This window comes from Balaenoptera physalus (assembly GCF_965194825.1).
Source record: "Balaenoptera physalus genome assembly, chromosome: 1".
NCBI classification, from domain to species: domain Eukaryota; kingdom Metazoa; phylum Chordata; class Mammalia; order Artiodactyla; family Balaenopteridae; genus Balaenoptera; species Balaenoptera physalus.
The window spans coordinates 39469923-39491636 of NC_138882.1; the positions used below are offsets into that span (position 1 = coordinate 39469923).

Here is a 21714-nt window from a genome sequence, read left to right on the forward strand (position 1 = left end):
AAAAGGGAAGAACAAAGGGAAAGCTTGCTATCTTTTTAATGTCTGAAGGATTTGAAATGATGTCCTCCTTTTTACTCTTGATATTAATAATTTATGCCATCTCTCTTTTTTTCCTGACTAGTCTCTTCTAGCAGCTTATTAATTTTATCAGTGTTCTCAGTGAATTTTATTTTGGTTTGCTGAAGCTTTCTATTGTGTGCGTGTTTTCTCTTTTTGATTTCTGCTCCTTATTTCATTCCTCCTACTTTGTTTGAGTTTCACTTGTATGTTTTTTAAATTTTTAACGTCTTGAAATGGGTACTTAGATCATTGTTTTCGGCCTTCCTCTCTCCCCTGCCCTCCCTGGTATATGCACTTAGGCCTGTAAATATCCTTCTTAGCCACATTCCACAAGTATCTCTTTTTTTTTTGTTAGTTTCTGCTTTATAACAAAGTGAATCAGTTATACATATACATATATCCCCATATTACTTCCCTCTTGCATTTCCCTCCCTCCCATCCTCCCTATCCCACCCTTCTAGCTGGTCACAAAGTACCGAGCTGATCTCCCTGTGCTACGCGACTACTTCCCACTAGCTATCTATTTTACATTTGGTAGTGTTTATATGTCCATGTATACACTACCGCTCTCTCACTTTTCCACAAGTATTTCTGTGGATTATTTTTAATATCACTATTTTCAATATGTTTTCTAATTTCTATTGCGATTTCTTTTTTAATCCATGGGCAATTTAGAAGTTCATCTTAATTTCTCGTTATTTTATCTAGATATCTATAGATTTTTTAGTTATATTTTTGATTGTGATTTCTAGTTTAATTCCACTGTGGTTAGATAACATCCTTTTTACACTTCCAGTTTTGAGAAGTGTGTTGAGCCTTAACTTATTGCCCAGTATATGATCAATTTTGGCAAGTTTCCCCAGGTATTTGAAAAGAAATGTGAATTCTACAGATGTTGAATATTCACCACTTTTTAGAGCTGCAGTTCCCAAACTCTGAAAGATACTTTGTTTTGTTTTGTAGGTACCGTGCAATATGCAAATGGAAAATTAAAATGCTTAAAATATATTCATGCATGAACCCTTTTATGGATATATCATTGCCATAAAATAGGGTATGAAATTTGGTTGTAAAACGAGGGATAAAGTAATAGTAGGGCATCATCATCATTTTGGTGTTTGATAGTCCCACAAAAAATTTCTTCCCAAGGCTGGATGTTTACAGTGTAATTTAACAACTCCGACATAACTTGTGTTATTTTATAAAAACAATTGTCTTGAAATGTTTGCAATAGCAATTCATTTTAAGCCAACTCTTAGTTATTACACTGTATAGACAATATAAAGCAGTTATCAACTAGAGAAAAAAGATATTATTGCAAAAGTTAAAAAAGGAGAAATCCTCGTAACTGTATCTTTTTTATGAAATTTAGATTCCAGATACATTTGGTGTTCTTCACTTTGAAAAGTAAAGTGCAAGAGTAAACTGAAAAGGAAAGAGAAAAGTGTGTTAATATTATTTTCAAAGCTTTGAGGATTTATACAATAATATATAATTATATAAACCTACATATATACAGTTTATATATCCCAATGTTCATGTATATTATATATATCTCATTTATATGTTCCAAAATATTTTATATATTCCAATTCACAGCTTTAAAATTGTTTCTCTCAAATCCAGAAACAATATTGAAGTCTACCCATGGAACCTACTTAGCATCTTTAAATATCACTAAACTTCTTTGGGGTAACTTGTGCCTTGGTCTTTGGAGCACATTTACACTAAATCTAAATAAGAGCCAGATGACTGGAGCTCAGCTGTGTAAGTCCCATAGTTGGTGGCAACTAGGCAGGGACCTGATATATTAAAAGTAAACCAAAGGAAGTAAGGTATAACATAATCACCAGACAGAAATTGTATCGTGCTGTCCACATAAAAAGGAAGTTCAGAGAAGGATTATTAAAGTGGAAAAAGAGCTACAGAAAGAGAAGATATTTTAATAAAAATGAAAACTGAAATCAGCTGCCAGACTGATGTATAAGGAGGGCAAGGATCCTTTATCTTCCTCCTTCCTGGAATCTTTAGACATCTACTTTTTTGTTTTGTTTTGTTTAATGTGTGTGTGTATTTTTATACTCCCAATAGTGTATTTTGGAAGGGAAATATTGAGTCATTTTTTACTTTTCCCAGTTTTATTGAGGTTTAATTGACATACAACTTTGTATTATTCCAAGGTGTACAACATAATGGTTTGATATATGTAAATATTGCAAAATGATTGTCACAGTAAGTTTAGTTAACATCAGTCACTTCATGTAGCTACAAATTTTTTCTTCTGATAAGAACTTTTATCTACTTTTATTCTACTCTCAGCAAATTTTAAATATACAATACAGTAGTAGTAACTGTAGTCCCTGTGCTATACATTACATCCCCAGGACTTATTTATCTTATAACTGGAAGTTTGTACCTTTTGACCACCTTCATCCTTTTCCCCCAACCCTCATCCCTGCCCTTTTTTGCCAACCACCACTGTTCTCCATATCTATGAATTCAGTTTTTTTAGCTATAAGTGACATCATACAGTATTTATCTTTCTCTTTCTGACTTATTTCACTTAGCACAATGTCCTTAAGGTCCATCCCTGTTGTCACAAATGGTAGGATTTCCTTCATTTTTATGGCTGAATAATAGTCTGTTGTGTGTATATACCACATTATCTTTATCCATTCATTCATTGATGGACACTTAAGTTGTTTCCATGTCTTAGCTATTATAAATAATGCTTCAGTGAATATGGGAGTGCACATATCTTTTCAAGATAATGATTTCATTTCCTTCTGATAAATACCCAGAAGTGGAAATGCTGGATCATATGGTAGTTCTATTTTTAATTTTTTTGAGGAATCTCCATATTGTTTTCCATAGTAGCTTCAACAGTTCACACTCCTACCAACAGTGCACAAGGATTCCCTTTTCTCCACATCCTAGCTAGCACTTGTTATCTCTTGTCTTTTTGATAATAACCATTCTGACAGGTGTGAGTTGATACCTCATTGTGGTTGATTTGCATTTCTCTGATGATTAGTGGTTTGAACACCTTTTCATGTACCTATTGGCCATTTGGATATCTTCTTTGGAAAAAGAAAGTTTTTACCAAAGACATTTTTTAGTTTCTCAGCCCATTTTTTTTTTTAAACATCTTTATTGAAGTATAATTGCTTTACAGTGGTGTGTTAGTTTCTGCTTTATAACAAAGTGAATCAGTTATACATATACATATGTTCCCATATCTCTTCCCTCTTGCATCTCCCTCCCTCCCACCCTCCCCATCCCACCCCTCTAGGTGGTCACAAAGCACCGAGTTGATCTCCCTGTGCTATGCATCTCAGCCCATTTTTTAATCAGATTGTTTTTTCACTGAGTTGTGTGAGTTCTTTATGTATTTTGGATATTAACACCTTATCAGATATATGATTTGCAAATATTTTCCACCATTCTGTAGGTCGCCTTTTAATTTTGTTGATTGTTTGCAGTGCAGAAGCTGTTTAGTTTGATGTAATCCTACTTGTTTATTTTTGCTTTTGTTGCCTTTGCTTTTTGTGTCAGATCTAAAATATTGTTAAGAACAATGTCAAGGAGCTTACCCACTATGTTTTCTTCTAGGAGTTTTATGGTTTCAGGTCTTATGTTTTGAGTTGATTTGTGTATATGATGTCAGACAGTAGTTCAATTTCATTATTTTGCATGTGGCCGTTCAGTTTTCCCACCACCATATATTGAAGAGACTATCCTCTCCCCATTGTATATTCTTGGCTCCTCTGTCATAAATTAATTGACCATACATGTATGGGTTCATTTCTGGGCTCTCTGTTCTGTTCTCTTGATCTATGTGTCTGCTCTTTTGCCAATACCATACTGTTTTGATTACTATAGCTTTGTAATACACTTTCAAATCAGGATGTGTGATACCGCCAGCTTTCTTCTTCTTTTTCAAGATTACTTTGGCTATTTGGAATCTTCTGTGTTTCCATACAAATTTTAGAATTTTTTTTTCTATTTCTATGAAAAGAAATGCCATTGGAATATTGATAGCGATTGCATTGAATCTGTAGATTGCTTTGGGTAGTATGAACATTTTAACAATATTCTTCCAATCCATGAGCACAGAATATCTTTCCATTTTTATTTGTGTCTTCAACTCCTTTCATCAGTGTCTTACGGTTTTTAGTGTACAGGTCTTTTCACCTCCTTGGTTAAATTTATTCCTTGGTATTTTATTTTTTTAATGCAATTGTAAATGGGATTTTTTTCCCTTAATTTCTTTTTATGATAATTCATTGTTAGTTGATAAAAACACAACTGATTTTTTTATATTGATTTTGTATCCACCAACTTTACTGATTATGTTTATTAGCTCTAACAGTTTTTTGGTGGACTCCTGATGGTTTTCTATATATAATATTATGTCATCTGCAAATAGAGACAGTTTTACTTCTTCCTTTCCAATTTGGATGTCTTTTTTTTTTTCTTGCCTAGTTGCTCTAGCTAGGACTTCCAGGACCATGTTGAATAAAAACAGTGAGAGTCAGCATCCTTGTCTTGTTCCCAGTGTTAGAGGAAAAGCTTTCAGCTTTTCACTGTTGAGTATGATGTTAGCTGTGGGCTTTTCATATATGGATTTTATTATGTTGATGTATGTTCCCTCTGTACCCAGTTTGTTGAGGGTTTTTATCATGAATGGATGTTGAATTTTGCCAAATGCTTTTTCAGTATCTATTGAAATGATCATATTAATTTTATATTTCATTTTGTTAATGTTTTGTATTACATTGATTGGTTTCCATATGTTGAACCATCCCCTGGAATAACTCCTACTTGATTATAATGTATGATCCTTCTAATATATTCTTGAATTCAGTTTGTTAATATTTTGTTGAGGACTTTTTCGTCTGTGTTCATCAGGAATATTGGCCTGTAATTTTCTCTTTTTGTAGTTTCCTTGTCTGGCTTTGGGTAATGCTGGCCTCGTAAAACAAGTTTGCCAGTGTTCCCTCCTTGCCTGTGTTTTATAAGAGTTTGAGAAGGACTGGTATTAATTCTTCTTTAAGTGTTTGACAGAGTTCACCAGTGAAGCCATCTGATCCTGGACTTTTGTTTGTTGGGAAGTTGATTACTGATTCAATATCCTTACTAGTAATTGGTTTGTTCAGATTTTCTATTTCTTCATGATTCGGTCTTGGCTGATTGTATGTTTCTTGGAATTTATCCATTTCTTCCAGGTTGTCCAATTTGTTGGTATATAATTTTTCATACTAATCTCTTATGATCCTTTTTATATGTGGTATCAATTGTAATTTCTCTTCTTTCATTTCTAATTTGAGTCTTCTCTCTTTTTTTTTCTTGGTGAGTGGCATCTACTCTTTTCCGTATAGATATGAACAGTGAAATGGATTCCATCCCCAGCTTCAATTTGATGGCTTCTGATTAATCTAAACCATTTATGGTAATCACATTCCCCCTACCACAGATGGGTTTAGAAATAGACATGTGACCCAGTTCTGTCCAGTGAGATCTGTGGGGTAATATGCTGAGAGACTTCTTGGAAAGATCCTCTCTCTTTTTGAAAAAATTAAGGTAAAGGAAAAGATGGCATGCTGATTCTTAGAACCACTACATTGGGAATTTTTTGATTGACTTCATGGTACAGTAAATATTTAGATATTACAATTTAACTTATAATTCAATGGCTGATTAAATATACATTTTAAAGGGAGAGAAGATGTCCTTTTACTGATTTAAAAACTATCAGTAGAGAATATATTTAGAAACAACAGAAAATTCAAATATCAGGTTTTGTTGTGTTTTTTGTTTTTTGGCCGTGCTGTGAGGCATGTGCGATCTTAGTTCCTGGACCAGGGATCGAATCCATGCCCCCTGCAGTGGAAGCACAGAGTCTTAACCACTGGACTGCCAGGGAAGTCCCTGTTTTTGTTAACAAAGAGGGATTTATTTGTCTCAGGCATCAAGAAGTTTGGAGATAGCTACTTAGTGATTTTTCAGATGCTTCTTCATTATTCTTAGTTTTCATTCTCATGCTTGTTACTTCATGGTTACAAGATGAGTGCAGCACCTCCAAGTAGGAGGAGGGGGAAAGGCCAGTGGACAAAAGGGGCATGCCAGTTGAGTCTGCCTGCTTTTGTCAGGAAAACAAACGTTTTCCTGGAAGCCCTGTTCTGAAATCTGGTTTGTTGTGTTTTATTAGCTACTATTTGCAATCCATCTATTTAATCTATCTTCTCAAATTTAGCTTCAACTATATTAAGTCATTAACTTTTCTACTTTGTGCTTATGTTTTCTAAAGTGGGTATGTTAGACTCAGTAAGTGAGACATTTAATTTCTTTTTGCAAAATTAGGGCTTCTGAGCAAATATGTAAATCTGTGCTAAGTTCAATATTTTTCATTTGAACCAGACATTGTGGTAATTTTTCAATGAGTTTTATAGTTCTTATGTAAAGTTTTTCTAAGGAAGAACAGAAGACCTATTGAACATTTGAACTGAACTCCATTATAAGAATTACAATGCAAACTACCTTTTTTCAGAGTCCCTTTTGAGAAAGGAGAGTGACAGTCCATTAAAGGAAAAAATGAGCAGTGTTTAAATTTAATATCTGTTATTGTGTCCAGGATTTATCTACACAGACTTAGCTATTCCTAAGTTGTATACTGAACTCTATTTCCTTACATACCCTCCTGTCCCCACCTCTATCCTGTTCACAGACATGTTTATTCTCAGTTATTTAGATAAATCCTTAAGGTAAAATTTAAAAGCATAATTTAAGAGAGAAAGAAAATGTAGTTTCAAATTAACTGCTGGAGGTGGAGATGCCTGCTGGGGACAAGGTGGAGCCATACTTTAGAAGGAATACAGATGCAGGGTGTGGTGGAGCAGGGCGTGGCCTCTTTATAATGGAGACGGGGTGGAATGCAGACTTCAGGCTTTGCCGGGGATGGGGGAATTAGGCCTCCATTCAGAGTGCACCCGTTCCAGGATTCTGGATCTAGGATAGATGTGGAAAAATAGTTTCCAACTCTGCTAAGGTGAATGCTAGTTTAAGTTCATCTCAGTAATTGAAGACAATAAATGAGGTTTATATTTGTTTTACCTACTATACTTTTACTATTGTGGCTAGAGAGGTCACAGATCATAAGGGAATAAATGAAGTTGGTATGCTCTAGGATTGTTTTGAAAGAAACCTAAATAAATCATCAATTTCACTAGTATTTATTGCTCTCCCATTTTTATAGTATAAAACAGGGTCTCTCTTGTTATATAACTTTTATTTTTCCTCATCTTATTATGCAGGAGGAGAGGAATGGGAAACCAGATTATTTGATTTCTGCATCTGAACTAGGGAAGAAGAAAACTCATTTAGTAAATCTAGTAGTTACTTTGCCACAAAATTTTAATCCAGTTTTTTAAAGTTATTACAATTATTGTGGACTGTACTGCATGTCGAGGCTAATTGGAAACAGTGACCAGATTCTTAATCATTATCAGGAAACTGCATTCAGAGAATGAGAAGAACACCCCCACTGGATGAATTGCAGCCACCACCATATCAGGATGACAGTGGTTCTCCCCATCTCTCATGTACACCCTCAGAAATTGGGGACAGTAAATGTGAATTTTCCCACTGCAGCAACAGTCCAAGATGCTCATATAACAAGTGTCCGAGTGAAGGAAGCACAGGTCATGAAATAGAAAGTTTTCATAATAAAGGATATGAAGAAGATGTTCCAAGTGACAGCACTGCAGTCCTGAGCCCTGAAGTAAGTAAAAGCACATAGAATTTTTTAAATGAATGTTATTTGGAAGATAATAATCCTGTGCTTATCCTCTTGGTCAGAAGGTTTTATCACTATCTTGTCCTTTATGGCTTATGGTACCAGTTTCTATTTTTATCCAGCAGATTTTTCAGGGCTGTCCCAACCATCCTTCAACTCCCTTTCAAAAGAGGACAGGTAGATAAAAATGAGAGCAGTATGCAAGATATTGAAAAGTATCTTGCCTCAGGTTTCAACCTCAATAGGGGTTTAAAAAAAATTTTTTTTAACATTTTACATAAAACATTCTGGAATTACCCATTTCTTTTATCTTGAGGCTCCTATTTATGTTTGTGTTTATTTTTTAAATTATTTTATTTGGATATTTTTACTATTGGGAGGTGGCCCTTTAACGTTTTACAAGCCTTTCAGAATAATGTCTGCATTTCCATACCATGGAATATGGAAGGGATAAGTGATGCTCAGCTTTACTAATGAAATTTGAATTCATGGCATCATGCATGCAGAGTGGTTGGTTGGTTGTGTTCTAAGTTATTTGCTTTTTTTGGAGCAAAAAATGTGAAAACAACAACAAAAATAGGTGTGTTATACTTTTGAAGTCTTTCCATATTCTAAAAAGGATTTGTTTTAATCTTTCAATGATGATAAAAACTATAAAGGTAATCTAGAGGTTTTCATTAGGCAGTATTTACTTTTAGGTTTCCTTTTTTTCTAGATGGCAAGTTTTGCAGCTTTTGTCCCAGGCAACATTTCATGATACTGCAGTGTGTCAGTGTTCTTCCTAGGTGAATTTTTATCTACTGCCAAAATTAAGTAATGAAAGTACAGCTCTGAATAGAATTTCCTCAAAGTTTTTCTTATATAATTTCTAGGAACACTTTTTATCTGTTACTACTCTTCTACTATTTCTAATATTATTATATAGTATCTAACTTAGAAGGAAATTCTGCATTGGTATTATAAATTTAACATAGCAGCATTTCATCATTTTCCACAAAGAATATTTCTCCATGTTTTGTACCTGAGCAAATTTGAGATAACTATTTTATAGATTTGCAAACTATATAGATAGCCAACACACAAGCAGTGAAACCTGGATTGTGGAACTGACAACAACAATAATAGCTATCACCAATTGTGCCAGGAATTTTTCTATAAGCTTTACATAGTCAGCTCATCTAACTCTTAACAACCTCATCTTCAGAAAGTTGTTATTTCCATTTTAGAAATGAAAGCATTAAGACTCAGAGAATTAAGCAAGTTGCCCAGGTATAAGTAGCTCTTAAACAGTAGAACTGTAATTCAAAGCCAGGTCTGCCTGACTGCAAAAACAGTGCTCTTAACAACTATGCTCTATTGCCCCTCTTGACCTGACTCATTGTGTGCGAAATTACTTTGAAGTATTGGTACCCTCCAAGTACACCACCTGGCAAGCTATCCCAGAGGACTCACAGACCAAGTTAAGATGCTCAGGTTACACTTGTGTGTGTGTGTGCATGCATGTGTGTATGTGTGTTTTAAGCTATTTCAAATATAAAGCAAGAAGTAAGAGGAGCAAGATAAGGTAGGAAAACACACTTAGGATAGGATGCCCTTAGGCAAGACAACAAACACCGTGTGAATCCTGGTTTATATAATGTCCTTATGTTCTGTCTTACTCTTTCTGCTCCATCAGCATTCCCTAATTACGGCACGGTAACAAGGACAAAAGTTGAGATTTAAACAAGGGTGCCAGTGGCCAAAAACACATACTTGTTTTATGGGAGAGATGCAGGGGCAAGTACTCCTGGCCACAAGTGAAACTTGCAGTTAGTCTACTAAATAGACATAGATTTTATCTGCATTTCTTAAATAGAACACGTGGGTGACAGAGCTGTCAGCCCAGAGGTGACATGATCATAGCTTGGCCTTTCCATCCCTTTCCATAGGTAATAGTCATTTGTTCTATCTTATTTTCTGTTTATTCTGTCTCTGACATATCTTACAAGTTATTAACTTAGTTATTATATATATTTACCACATCTTCTGAATTCTGCCTGTGTCTCTCAAGTTACTTCCTTACTTATTATCTGTAGTTAACAAAACCTGTGAGTTTTGCCCATATTTCAGAAGCTTGCTGTGTTAACACTTCTTATTGAGTCTCCTCCATCCTGCTTGTTTTTGTGTCTTCTACAGTGAAACTGAATATGTTCAGACTACAGCAAATGCATGTCACATAAATATTTAGGTGCTGATAGCCTATGTTAGTGTAAAACTCATTCTTGTGTTTTTTCAAGTTTACTTTGCTTCCTACCATTCCTTTAATAGATATTATTTATCAAATAGAAAATTCTTACCTTCCTATTGGTTTAATCCAGGATCCAGCTATTTTAGAGCCTATCTTCCTACACAGTTGAACTGGGAGAGGAGTGAGGAGGGTTCAGAAGGATTCCCCGGCAAGGAGTTCATTAACTGTATTGATGACCTGTTGCTGGCTAAAGATTATTGAAAACTTTGACTCAGAACCTTGAAAAGAGGGATTATTTTCTAATTACCTGTTTGTAGAATACAAATAGTAGCTTTTATCTGTAAAAGTCCCACCCTTTTAACCCTCAGTTTCACAAGGAATGCCCAGGAAAAAGAAAATGCCCAGGAAAAAAAAAATAGGGAGGCACCAAGAGAAACAAAATTCAGAAATAGTTATCTGAGACCATATAAAAATCTTTATTGCCTTGAAAATCTTAGCTGTCATGACACTATTTTAGAAAATATTTAATTGAAAAATAAATTAATGTAATTAATCATTTAATTAGCAATTATGAAGTGGCATGCATTAAAATATTTTGTTCTAAACTGTCAATTTAACAGAGTAAGAATATTTTTACCCTGATCTAATCATATTGCATAAAAAACTGAATTATTCTATGAGAGTTTGTTCTTACTCCTAAAGTATTCTTCTTCACTTGTCATCTTTTCTTCCATACACGATACAAAATTGAGTCATCGTAGGTAGACATGTAAGATCTACAAGGTCAAAGACTTGTGTCTTTTTGGTTCTCTGCTGCATCCCCCACCCAAAATATGTCCTGGCACATAGTAGGTGCAATAGTTAGGTACGTGTTAAGCTGCTATAACAAGGAGACAAGTACAATGGCAAATACAGATACAAAACCACAGAAGATTGTGTGTCTTTCATTTAACAATACTCCTGGGTGAGTAGGTGACTTTGCTCTACAACATCATCCAGGGGCCCAGTTCCTGCTTTTTAGTCACTCTTCTGTCCCCTAGGGTGTTGTCCTAATCCACATGGTCCAAGCTGACCCACACATCCTATCTGTGTATCTGCTTGTGGGAGGAGTGAGAGATAGAGAGTGAAGAGCACGTAATTTTTTCTACAAACCTGATCTGGATGTTTCATACAGAACTCTGTTTCTCTCCCTTTGGCTAGAGCAGAGTTTCATGGCTATATCAGTTGTAAGGAAGACTTCAAAGTCAAGTCTCTTGCCAGACAATGTGTTTCTGGCTAAAACCCAGGTAGTTTTTTTGAGACATGCAAAAAGGGAAGACTAAGAGTCAGTAGTAGTGCCTACTACAGTACGCATTAAATAAAAGTTCAGAAAAATTCAGAAAATTATAAAATTGGCCCACATTTTAAAATGAAAAATACTTAATATTTGTTAAAATATTTGAAGGGGTGAAGTGGTATAGCTGAAAAGTCAGAGACCTGAATTTGGCACTATTAGTCACTAGCTGAAACTCCTATTACATTCCAGATAGTTAGACTAGCAGGAACTTTAGACAATTCCAGACAAAAGAGATACAGTTTCTTTTAATCTTACAATTAAAATATATAGTTTCATACTTTCTTGAACTTTTGGAATATGTATTCTGCCATTTTCAACAGTAATTAGTATTAGAAAATAATATGTAGTTTTAAATTCTGGTTAAAAATTGAAGTAGTGTGTGTGTGTTATGGAAAATAAATATTTGGCTGCAAGTATTTTGAGGCCTTTGTATTTATACTTTCATATTTCACATTTCCATTGATTTTCAAGCCTAAATGTGTTAACATTCTATTACAGATGGGGGCATTTGAAACAAATCTGAAAATGGTACCAAATTTTTCAGTAGCATTATACTTTCATTTATGTTCTCTTTCTCTCCAGCCTAATATTAAGCTGTCAATTTTGTTTATAATGTTAAAAATTTAGTAATTTTTTTTACAAAAGGAGCAGAAATACACATGGAAGTATATATTTTTGTTTCTCATGATAAAAACGTATATCCAACTTTCTCAAAATTGTGATGGTGAATATTAAATTCTATGTCTTTATTATAATAAGTTTTTGAGTTTAACTTACCACTTACATTACTTTGTCCCCATAGAGTAGCTTTTGATTGTAGTTGGCTGTTAATTATTATTACTTTCTTTATGATAGCAAATAAAAAGTTTTCATATCATTCTTCTAAAGAAATATCAGGTACTTATTTACATGCTAGATTAAATAATAGAGTTAAAAATTGAAAACATTTAAATTTGCTTTTCTTAGGATATGTCAGCTCAAGGATCATCTTCACAGCTTCCTAAACCTTTTGATCCTGAGCCAGAAGCTAAATATGGCACACTGGATGTGACTTTTGACTATGACTCACAAGAACAGAAGCTTCTGGTAACAGTGACAGCTGTCACAGATATCCCAACATATAACAGGACAGGTGGCAACTCATGGCAAGTACACCTTGTTCTTCTACCTATAAAGAAACAGAGAGCAAAAACCAGCATCCAGAGAGGACCATGCCCTGTCTTCACAGAAACATTCAAATTTAATCATGTTGAATCTGAGATGATTGGAAATTATGCAGTTCGGTTTAGACTGTATGGTATACATCGCATGAAAAAAGAAAAGATTGTGGGGGAAAAGATTTTTTATTTAACAAAATTGAATCTTCAAGGGAAAATGTCATTACCTGTGATATTGGAACCTTCTTACAATCATTCTGTGAGTATCTGATCAAATAGCCCAAATACAGTTTATGTCATGGTATATAATATACACAACTTTTAAAATCTATGATCAACCCAACAACTTTCTCAGCCTATTTTTTGCATAGTAATCATACCTACAAAATTTCTAAGTCCTAAATAGGTAGGTATAACTTTCTGTCATCTATAAAAGTTGCCCTTGAAGATTATATATGATTTATTTTATGTATTTTATTTTATCTTCACAGAGTCTGGCCTGATGTCTTACATTTTTATTCCTTTGTTAAACATTTATTACATGATTGCTTATGACATCATCTGAACTCCTTATAGAATTTATTGTTTTCTTTCCAGGTTAAAACTAGGTGATGATACTTTAACAGCTATCTAGCCCATATCTTATTTGATATACTGCAGAAATTATTTGCTTTTATAGAATTTGTGCTACTGCCTAGGTCATAACTGATTATCCTTCCAGAACTGCTATGAAATTATTTTTAAAGGTTCAAAAAAAACTCTGCCCTTGTTATACTTTCCACTTTTTTTTTTTTTAACAAAGATTTTGCAGTGTTTCTGAGAGAATACTTCCGTTTAGTACTATGAACTATTCTCCCTTTTTTTTCCTCCAGGTTTTGATCACACACAAGTGTCTCCCCCTCACTGTCTGTCTGTCATCTCTCTCTCCATATTTTTAACTAAAGTCCTGCAAGACATTGCAAATCGCAGGAGAGTTGCACTGTTTATTTAAACCAGGGAGATACACTATGCCACATAGTTATTTAGATTATGAGAAAATCTGTGATATGCTGGAAATATAAATTTTGAATTATATTTATTCCTCTCATAATTGAATAAGAAGCATTTTTACACATAAATATACAGATTTGGAATAGACTTATATATTAAAATAAAGGTATAATATTTTAGAGTTGTTTTTAAGCCTTTAAATGTGTTAAGCATAAGTGCAAGGTTAGAGTCTCACTGAATTTATACCAGGCAGCATTTGATCTTATAGGACCTTCATTCCCAAAGAACCATACCATTTTAGCTAGATGATTTCAGCATCTTTAAAAACCAAAAGGTGATAATAAATATAGTATATCCCTATGGGTTTTTAATATAATAATTATCCTTTATTGGGTAAATTGATAACTTGTTTTAATTTTACATTTTAGAATTACTGTTTGGGGGAAATGTCTTTTTTAAATGATATCAGCAGTTTATCAGAGGAGAGGCAAAAATAGTGCAAGCACTATTTCAGAGGGAAGAAGATAACTTTTAATAAAATTGAATATTCTATAATTCTTGCTATGATTTTTAAACTTTCTCATTACTTGATTTGAGTGATCACTAGTTAATCTGTGGAAAATGCATCCTTGTATATAGAAATACCTGATTTATATTAGAAGAGAATGACTGTATCATCAAGAGGTATGTATTTTGTGTTTCTTTATTTGCTTTGAGATATCTGTTCCCAATTCTGTATTAATTATCTTCTTTTCAGAAAGAAAATGAAGCCGTACAAAATAATATGCTTTTTTCCTCTGGTCAAACTAAATGATTTCTATCCACACCTACATCACATGTGTTGGCTTATGGTGGGGTTTTTTTTCATTTTTTTTTTAACATCTTTATTGGAGTATAATTGCTTTACAATGGTGTGTTAGTTTCTGCTTTATAACAAAGTGAATCAGCTATACATATACATACATATACCCCCTTATCCCCTCCCTCTTGCGTCTCCCTCCTGCCCTCCCTATCCCACCCCTCTAGGTGGTCACAAAACACCGAGCTGATCTCCCTGTGCTATGCGGCTGCTTCCCACTAGCTATCTGTTTTATATTTGGCAATGTATATATGCCCATGTCACTCTCTCACTTCGTCCCAGCTTACCCTTCCCCCTCCCTGTGTCCTCAAGTCCATTCTCTGCCTCTGCGTCTTTATTCCTGTCCTGCCCCTAGATTCTTCAGAACCATTTTTTTTAGATTCCATATATATGTGTTAGCATACGGTATTTGTTTTTCTCTTTCTGACTTACTTCACTCTGTATGACAGACTCTAGGTCCATCCACCTCACTACAAATAACTCAATTTCGTTTCTTTTTATGGCTGAGTAATATTCCATTGTATATATGTGCCACATCTTCTTTATCCATTCATCTGTCGATGGACCATGTGTTGGCTTATGTTTGATTCTGTATTTCTATATGTCTGACAACCATTACAATAAATTTCTGTGGAGTGTTCAGAGAAAGAAAAAAGTGCTAAATAGATAGCTTCTAAGACATAACATTTAAATCTGAACAAAACTATTTATCTTCTGCTCTTAGAGAATTTTTTCTCTGCATTGCCATGCTTCTCAAAGTTAGTGCCTGTGTTGAATTGTTGCTCTGTCTTGGCCTTCTTTCTTTCTCCACCTGCTCAAAATCTCATTGCTTGTTTTTGGCTTCTGTGCCAAAAACAACTAGTGTATGACAGTTGTGAGGTTAAGACTCATAATTCTATCAGCTGTCTTGTCATAAAAATAGAATACTAAAAGAATGTATGTGTTCTGTCTGTGCTCTAGTGTTAATGTTCTCTTTGCTTAGGTGTTGATATTAACTGTATAGAGAAATCATGTGACTGTGGATTACTTAGGTTATTTTAGCTCTAATTTTGTAAGATGTAATAATATATGAGTGAGAGGTACTTTCATAATTAAACATTTATTCTTATAGCTCTTGAATAATTACTTCTTTTTCTTGCAAGAATATTAGCCTTTTGGCAAGGGAAAGTTTTAATCCAGTTAAAAAATTTACAGACTGTGGTTAAAACATATTCAAAGCTTAATTACAGTTCATTTTCATGAGTAATAATAGAAAATTAGAATTCTGCATATAGAATTTAGTTTTATAGCTAGTTTTTCAGAAACTGATTAAATCAATACATTGAGAGAAAAATGACCAGTATCACCAAACTGACTTTCTGAGAACTAAGCCCTGAGTTTCCTTGAGGGTAAAATTTAAGTTTAACATTAAGATAAGCATATAGTTTGATCAGTGAACAGTGGAAAATATATGAAGGGTTGAAAAGCATGAGTTCTTTCTACTAACTAGTTGTGTCAGTTTGGATAAATTATCTAATCATTTTGGGCATCAGGTTTCTTGTTTGTAAAATGAGAGCATTAAAACAAATGATCTCTAAGGTTCTACCCAGCACTATATTCTCTGATTCTACTAATATATATTGGGAGAAAAGTTAATGGATTTTAGGTGAGTTTTGTATGCTTAGCATATGACATTTTGTTGTGGGCATTTATTATGTTTTCTCACTTCTTCATACTTTTTTCAGCAACCTTCTAATGTCTGGGGAAGTCCCAACTGAGTCCCACCTCCCTAAGTTAAACTGTATAATTCACTTCCCTAGTTTCACTGGTAGCTAGGGCATGGGCCGTGTTACCTAGACACTCCACTCATATTCATCTCTAGGAAACCTCAGCACAGACTGAACAGAGAAGCAGATGCTGCACTCAAATTATGTTCTCATCAGGTTGAAGGAATCTGATATTGAGTCATTAGTAATTCTAAAATAGATTTGCTGGTACAGAAATTGTATTGATGCTGAACAATAATAAATAATAATTACAGGAGAGAAAAGACCTTGGCATAGAAGTGTCCAGTAGGAGCAGTAGCAGATTTCCTCACAAGGTCAGTTCTGCAGTATGGTTTTAGGTTTTTTTCTTGAGAAGCTTAGCCATAAACCTGGTTCTCTAGTCATACAAGTAGCTTTAATAAACTGCTGTTCCACTTAGACAGAGTTAGCTTCCAATGATTTCAAATAAGAACCCTGACTGGTAAATGTTGAAATAGCCATATGGTTTAGTATTTACTTGCTTTCGTCAGTTCTTAAGTTATACTCAATAGTTAGAATGTTGTCAGTTACCCTTCCTACCATGATATATCCCTCTCATAATTTGAACTTTTCTCATACACTCAACTTGTTCGTATGGCATTCTTTCCTAGTGTATAACCCCAATTACTTTCTTCACTTGCATTTTTGGTACCATATAGTAATCTCCCTATTACACTTATCTGGAATAGCCTCTCGCCTTTTCCTCCCTCAAGTTTTATTTCTTATTCAATTTATTAAATTTATTAATAATATTATATGTAGTCATTATGATTTATTAATAACGAAACTTTATTCTTTCTCTCATAAACATAGAACCCTTCCTGTACAGACAGCACTTAATTAGTATAATCTATGCAAAGTAGTCTGTCTAGCTAGAAAATTGAGACTTCAGTCCTACAACTGCAAAGCACTGAATTTGGCTAACAACTTGAATGATCTTGGAAGTAGATTTCTTCATCAGAGCCTCCAGATAATATCCCAGCCCAGCTGAAACTTTTATTCAGTCTTGTGAGACCCTAAGTGGAACATGCACCTGAACTCATTTGGACTTCTGACCTACAGAAAATGTGTTGACACTTAAGTTTTAGTGATAGAGGGTACTTAATATGTGCCTAGATGTCTATAGTTCATTAAATCTGGCTCCATATTTCATTTCTGTGCGAACACATAAGAGTTATAGGAAATAGACATGGGAGTGGGTGGGATTGTCTTGGGTGAGAAGAGAAAATCCTCAGGAACTCCTAGATGTAAAGATTGGAGAAAGGTGGGGTAGAGTAGGAAGAAAGAGATAGTAAAATATCACAGACTCCAAGAATGAGGTTTTGAAGGAAGGAATACTCAACTTTGTCAAATGCTCCAGATGGAACCAATAATCTGAGTGCTGAAAACTGTCCTTTGAATTTAGGATATGCAAGTAATGGGTAGCCTTAGAGAGACCTGTTTTGGTGGGGTAGAGGGGTCAGAATCCAAACTAGAGTGGCAATCATGTACACAACTCTTCCACCAAGTTTGCCTGTGAAAATAGAGAAGGGGTTCAGGAAAGATGTTTTTGAGGTTAGGGGAGATTTGGGCATGCTAAAATACTAGTACAAATGGTAAAATATGGAGTGTAAGGTATAGGAGAGCTAATTGAAGATAGCTATTAATTGAGGTCTGGGATGAACAGAGAGGCAAAAATGTTACGAGTATTTTCAAGCCATTTATTTTAATTGTAGACCATGAAATCTAAGTGGAATAAAGAGAGAAGTGAAGCTAGAAGGGGACTAATAGGCAGGGGAAAGTAGAAAGGTTAGCGGACTGAAAGTTCCAAGGATATCAAGGAACAGATGTGAGGGTAGTAGTTGAGCAGGAATTATGGAAAGATAAGGGGCTATGGTTACAGAGGAGAATGTTTTCAGTTAATGTGATGTGATGAGAAGGGTTCAGAGTATGATGGTGGGAGTGGGCAGCTGAGATGGAATAAAAAGTAAAGACACTGGAGATGGGGGCTTCCCTGGTGGCGCAGTGGTTGAGAATCTGCCTGCCAGTGCAGGGGACACGGGTTCGAGCCCGTGTCTGGGAAGATCCCACATGCCGTGGAGCAACTAGGCCCGTGAGCCACAACTACTGAGCTTGCGCGTCTGGAGCCTGTGCTCCGCAACGGGAGAGGCCGCGATAGTGAGAGGCCCGCGCACCATGATGAAGAGTGGCCCCCTCTTGCCGCAACTGGAGAAAGCCCTCGCACAGAAACGAAGACCCAACACGGCCAAAAATAAATAAATAAATAATTAATTAATTTAAAAAAAAAAAAAAAGACACTGGAAATGGATAAGTTGGTCAAGAGAGGCCAGGTTCTTGGATAGGTTATCCACGTGGACATTGATTGAAGTCACAAAAGATGGTGGCAGCAATTGGAATGTGAGAAAAGATAGAATCAAGGATCGTTGTTCTCAAGAAATGAAGAAAAAATGTTCAGGGAATGAAGAGGAAATGTCTAGGAGAGAATATCTATGAAGACAGGATAACGTGAGCCTTAACGGAAATTAGTTATTCTTTTCCACAATTTTAGGGAAGCAGTGTTTGATAAAGCAGCAGAGAACTTTGCTTCTTGACTCTGAGACACTTTGGGTATGAGAGAATAACCAGGATGAAAAGTCTACAGAGGGTGATATATCCTCAGGGAAGAATTGGAATTCAAGTAAAGCAAGGTGTTGAGGGTTCAGGGAAGAAACTCAAGCTCTGGACGAGTTTATCATAGATCACGAGGGCCAGAAGGCATAGTGAAAAGATTCTGAAAAGGAGGAGCATGATGGAAGTTTGTGTTAGTGAAGAAGTACCAAGAATAATAGAATGAATGTTAAAGTAAAAGAGATGGCCAATATCATCAGGGATTTGCCTTCATTTATAGTATACCAAAATGTTCATCCCAATCATAATTTGAGTCTATTTAAATCTCCAATTTCATTTAAAGTCTAATTTAAATAAAATCTTTATGAAAATTTATTAGATTATTTCGAATATACCTTAAATTAGTTGATCTTATCTATCTTTGTATACCAAATATCTAGTACTGGTTATTGCTGTACAAATGTTGAATGGATGGATGGGTGATTAGGTGAAAACAGTACATAATATTTCTGAGTTATTGGCTCTGGTGATTTTTGCAGCTAGTCATGTGTTTTCTTGTTCTCGAACTTATTTTATGTCTTCCTTCTAGATTTTCAACACTTTGAGAATAGATACTGTTGTTTTACTTATTTGATATTGTTCACAGAACCTAGAACATAGGGGAAATTGATTCATCAGCATGTTCAGATAAACCTAATCATTTTAAAATTCTTACTAAGTTCCATTTAACATTATTCCCTGATAGGTATCACCATGCTTAAAATATTTTATATTTTATATTTTATATATATATTTTATAACCTGGTATTCAATAAGCATGCATCTCAGGGTAATTAAATAAGAACACATCAGGATTTGCTTTATTTTTAACTCATAATTGACTAATTAAGGACATACATACTTATATAATTTCTCATTCAAGAGTACAATGCCACAGTTTCCTAAGAATGATCACCCTTCCTCATGACTTACAGCAATGATGGGCTTATTTTAGACCCTTGTATTTTCCACCTTTAATTTCTAAAATCCCTATATCTCAAAAACAGCCTATCTTTATATTAATGGATTGAATTAATTTAGTTTGATATTTGTACTATTACTTTTATTTTAAAGAGAGGTAAATTATTGCTCAGACATAATTGAAATGCGTGCTCTTCTAAGAATCATACTTTAGCCTCTATTATTAACAAGTGGCTTTTATTTCTTTATTTTTAAAGTGGAGTATAGTTGCTTTACACTGCTGTGTCAGTTTCTGCTCTACAGCAAAGTGAATCAGCCATACATATACATATATCCCCTCTTTTTTGGATTTCCTTCCCATTTAGGTCACCACAGAGCACCAGGTAGAGTTCCCTGTGCTATACAGTAGGTTCTCATTAGTTACCTATTTTATACATAGTGTATACATGTCAGTCCCAGTCTCCCAATTCATCTCACCCACCCCCTTTCCCTCTTTTTTTTTTAAACATCTTTATTGAAGTATAATTGCTTTACAATGGTGTGTTAGTTTCTGCTTTATAACACAGTGAATCAGTTATACATATACATATGTTCCCATATCTCTTCCCTCTTGCATCTCCCTCCCTCCCACCCTCCCCATCCCACCCCTCTAGGTGGTCACAAAGCACCGAGCTGATCTCCCTGTGCTATGAGGCTGCTTCCCACTAGCTATCTATTTTACATTTGGTAGTGTATATATGTCCATGACACTCTCTCACCCTGTCACATCTCACCCCATCCCCTCCCCATATCCTCAAGTCCTTTCTCTAGTAGGTCTGTGTGTTTATTCCCGTCTTGCCACTAGGTTCTTCATGGCCTTTTTTTTTTTTTTCCTTAGATTCCGTATATATGTGTTAGCATACTGTATTTGTTTTTCTCTTTCTGACTTACTTCACTCTGTATGACAGACTCTAACTCCATCCACCTCATTACAAATACCTCCATTTCATTTCTTTTTATGGCTGAGTAATATTCCATTGTATATATGTGCCACATCTTCTTTATCCATTCATCTGTCGATGGACATTTAGGTTGCTTCCATGTCCTGGCTATTGTAAATAGAGCTGCAGTGAACATTTTGGTACATGACTCTTTTTGAACTATGGTTTTCTCAGGGTATATGCCCAGTAGTGGGATTGCTGGGTCGTATGGTAGTTCTATTTGTAGTTTTTTAAGGAACCTCCATACTGTTCTCCATAGTGGCTGTATCAATTTACATTCCCACCAACAGTGCAAGAGTGTTCCCTTTCCTCCACACCCTCTCCAGCATTTATTGTTTGTAGATTTTTTGATGATGGCCATTCTGACCAGTGTGAGATGATATCTCATTGTAGTTTTGATTTGCATTTCTCTAATGATTAATGATGTTGAGCATTCTTTCATGTGTCTGTTGGCAATCTGTATATCTTCTTTGGAGAAATGTCTATTTAGGTCTTCTGCCCATTTTTGGATTGGGTTGTTCGTTTTTTTGTTATTGAGCTGCATGAGCTGCTTGTAAATCTTGGAGATTAATCCTTTGTCAGTTGCTTCATTTGCAAATATTTTCTCCCATTCTGATGGTTGTCTTTTGGTCTTGTTTATGGTTTCCTTTGCTGTGCAAAAGCTTTTAAGTTTCATTAGGTCCCATTTGTTTCTTTGTGTTCTTATTTCCATTTCTCTGGGAGCTGGGTCAAAAAGAATCTTGCTGTGATGTATGTCATAGAGTGTTCTGCCTATGTTTTCCTCTAAGAGTTTGATAGTGTCTGGCCTTATACTTAGGTCTTTAATCCATTTTGAGTTTATTTTTGTGCATGGTGTCAGGGAGTGTTCTAATTTCATACTTTTACATGTATCTGTCCAATTTTCCCAGCACCACTTATTGAAGAGGCTGTCTTCACTGTATATGCTTGCCTCCTTTATC

The 21714-nt window shown here is 34.9% G+C and overlaps 1 protein-coding gene across 3 annotated transcripts in view; it reads left to right on the plus strand.

Moving 5' to 3' along the window:
- SYT14 (synaptotagmin 14) overlaps nucleotides 1-21714 on the plus strand; it is a 272609-nt gene that overhangs the window by 185924 nt on the left and 64971 nt on the right. For all 3 annotated transcript variants that reach the window (XM_082464356.1, XM_082464357.1, XM_082464358.1), the window contains 2 exons: nucleotides 7569-7840; nucleotides 12385-12834. In XM_082464356.1, the coding sequence (XP_082320482.1) occupies nucleotides 7569-7840; nucleotides 12385-12834 (722 nt within the window). The remainder of the gene's footprint in view (nucleotides 1-7568; nucleotides 7841-12384; nucleotides 12835-21714) is intronic.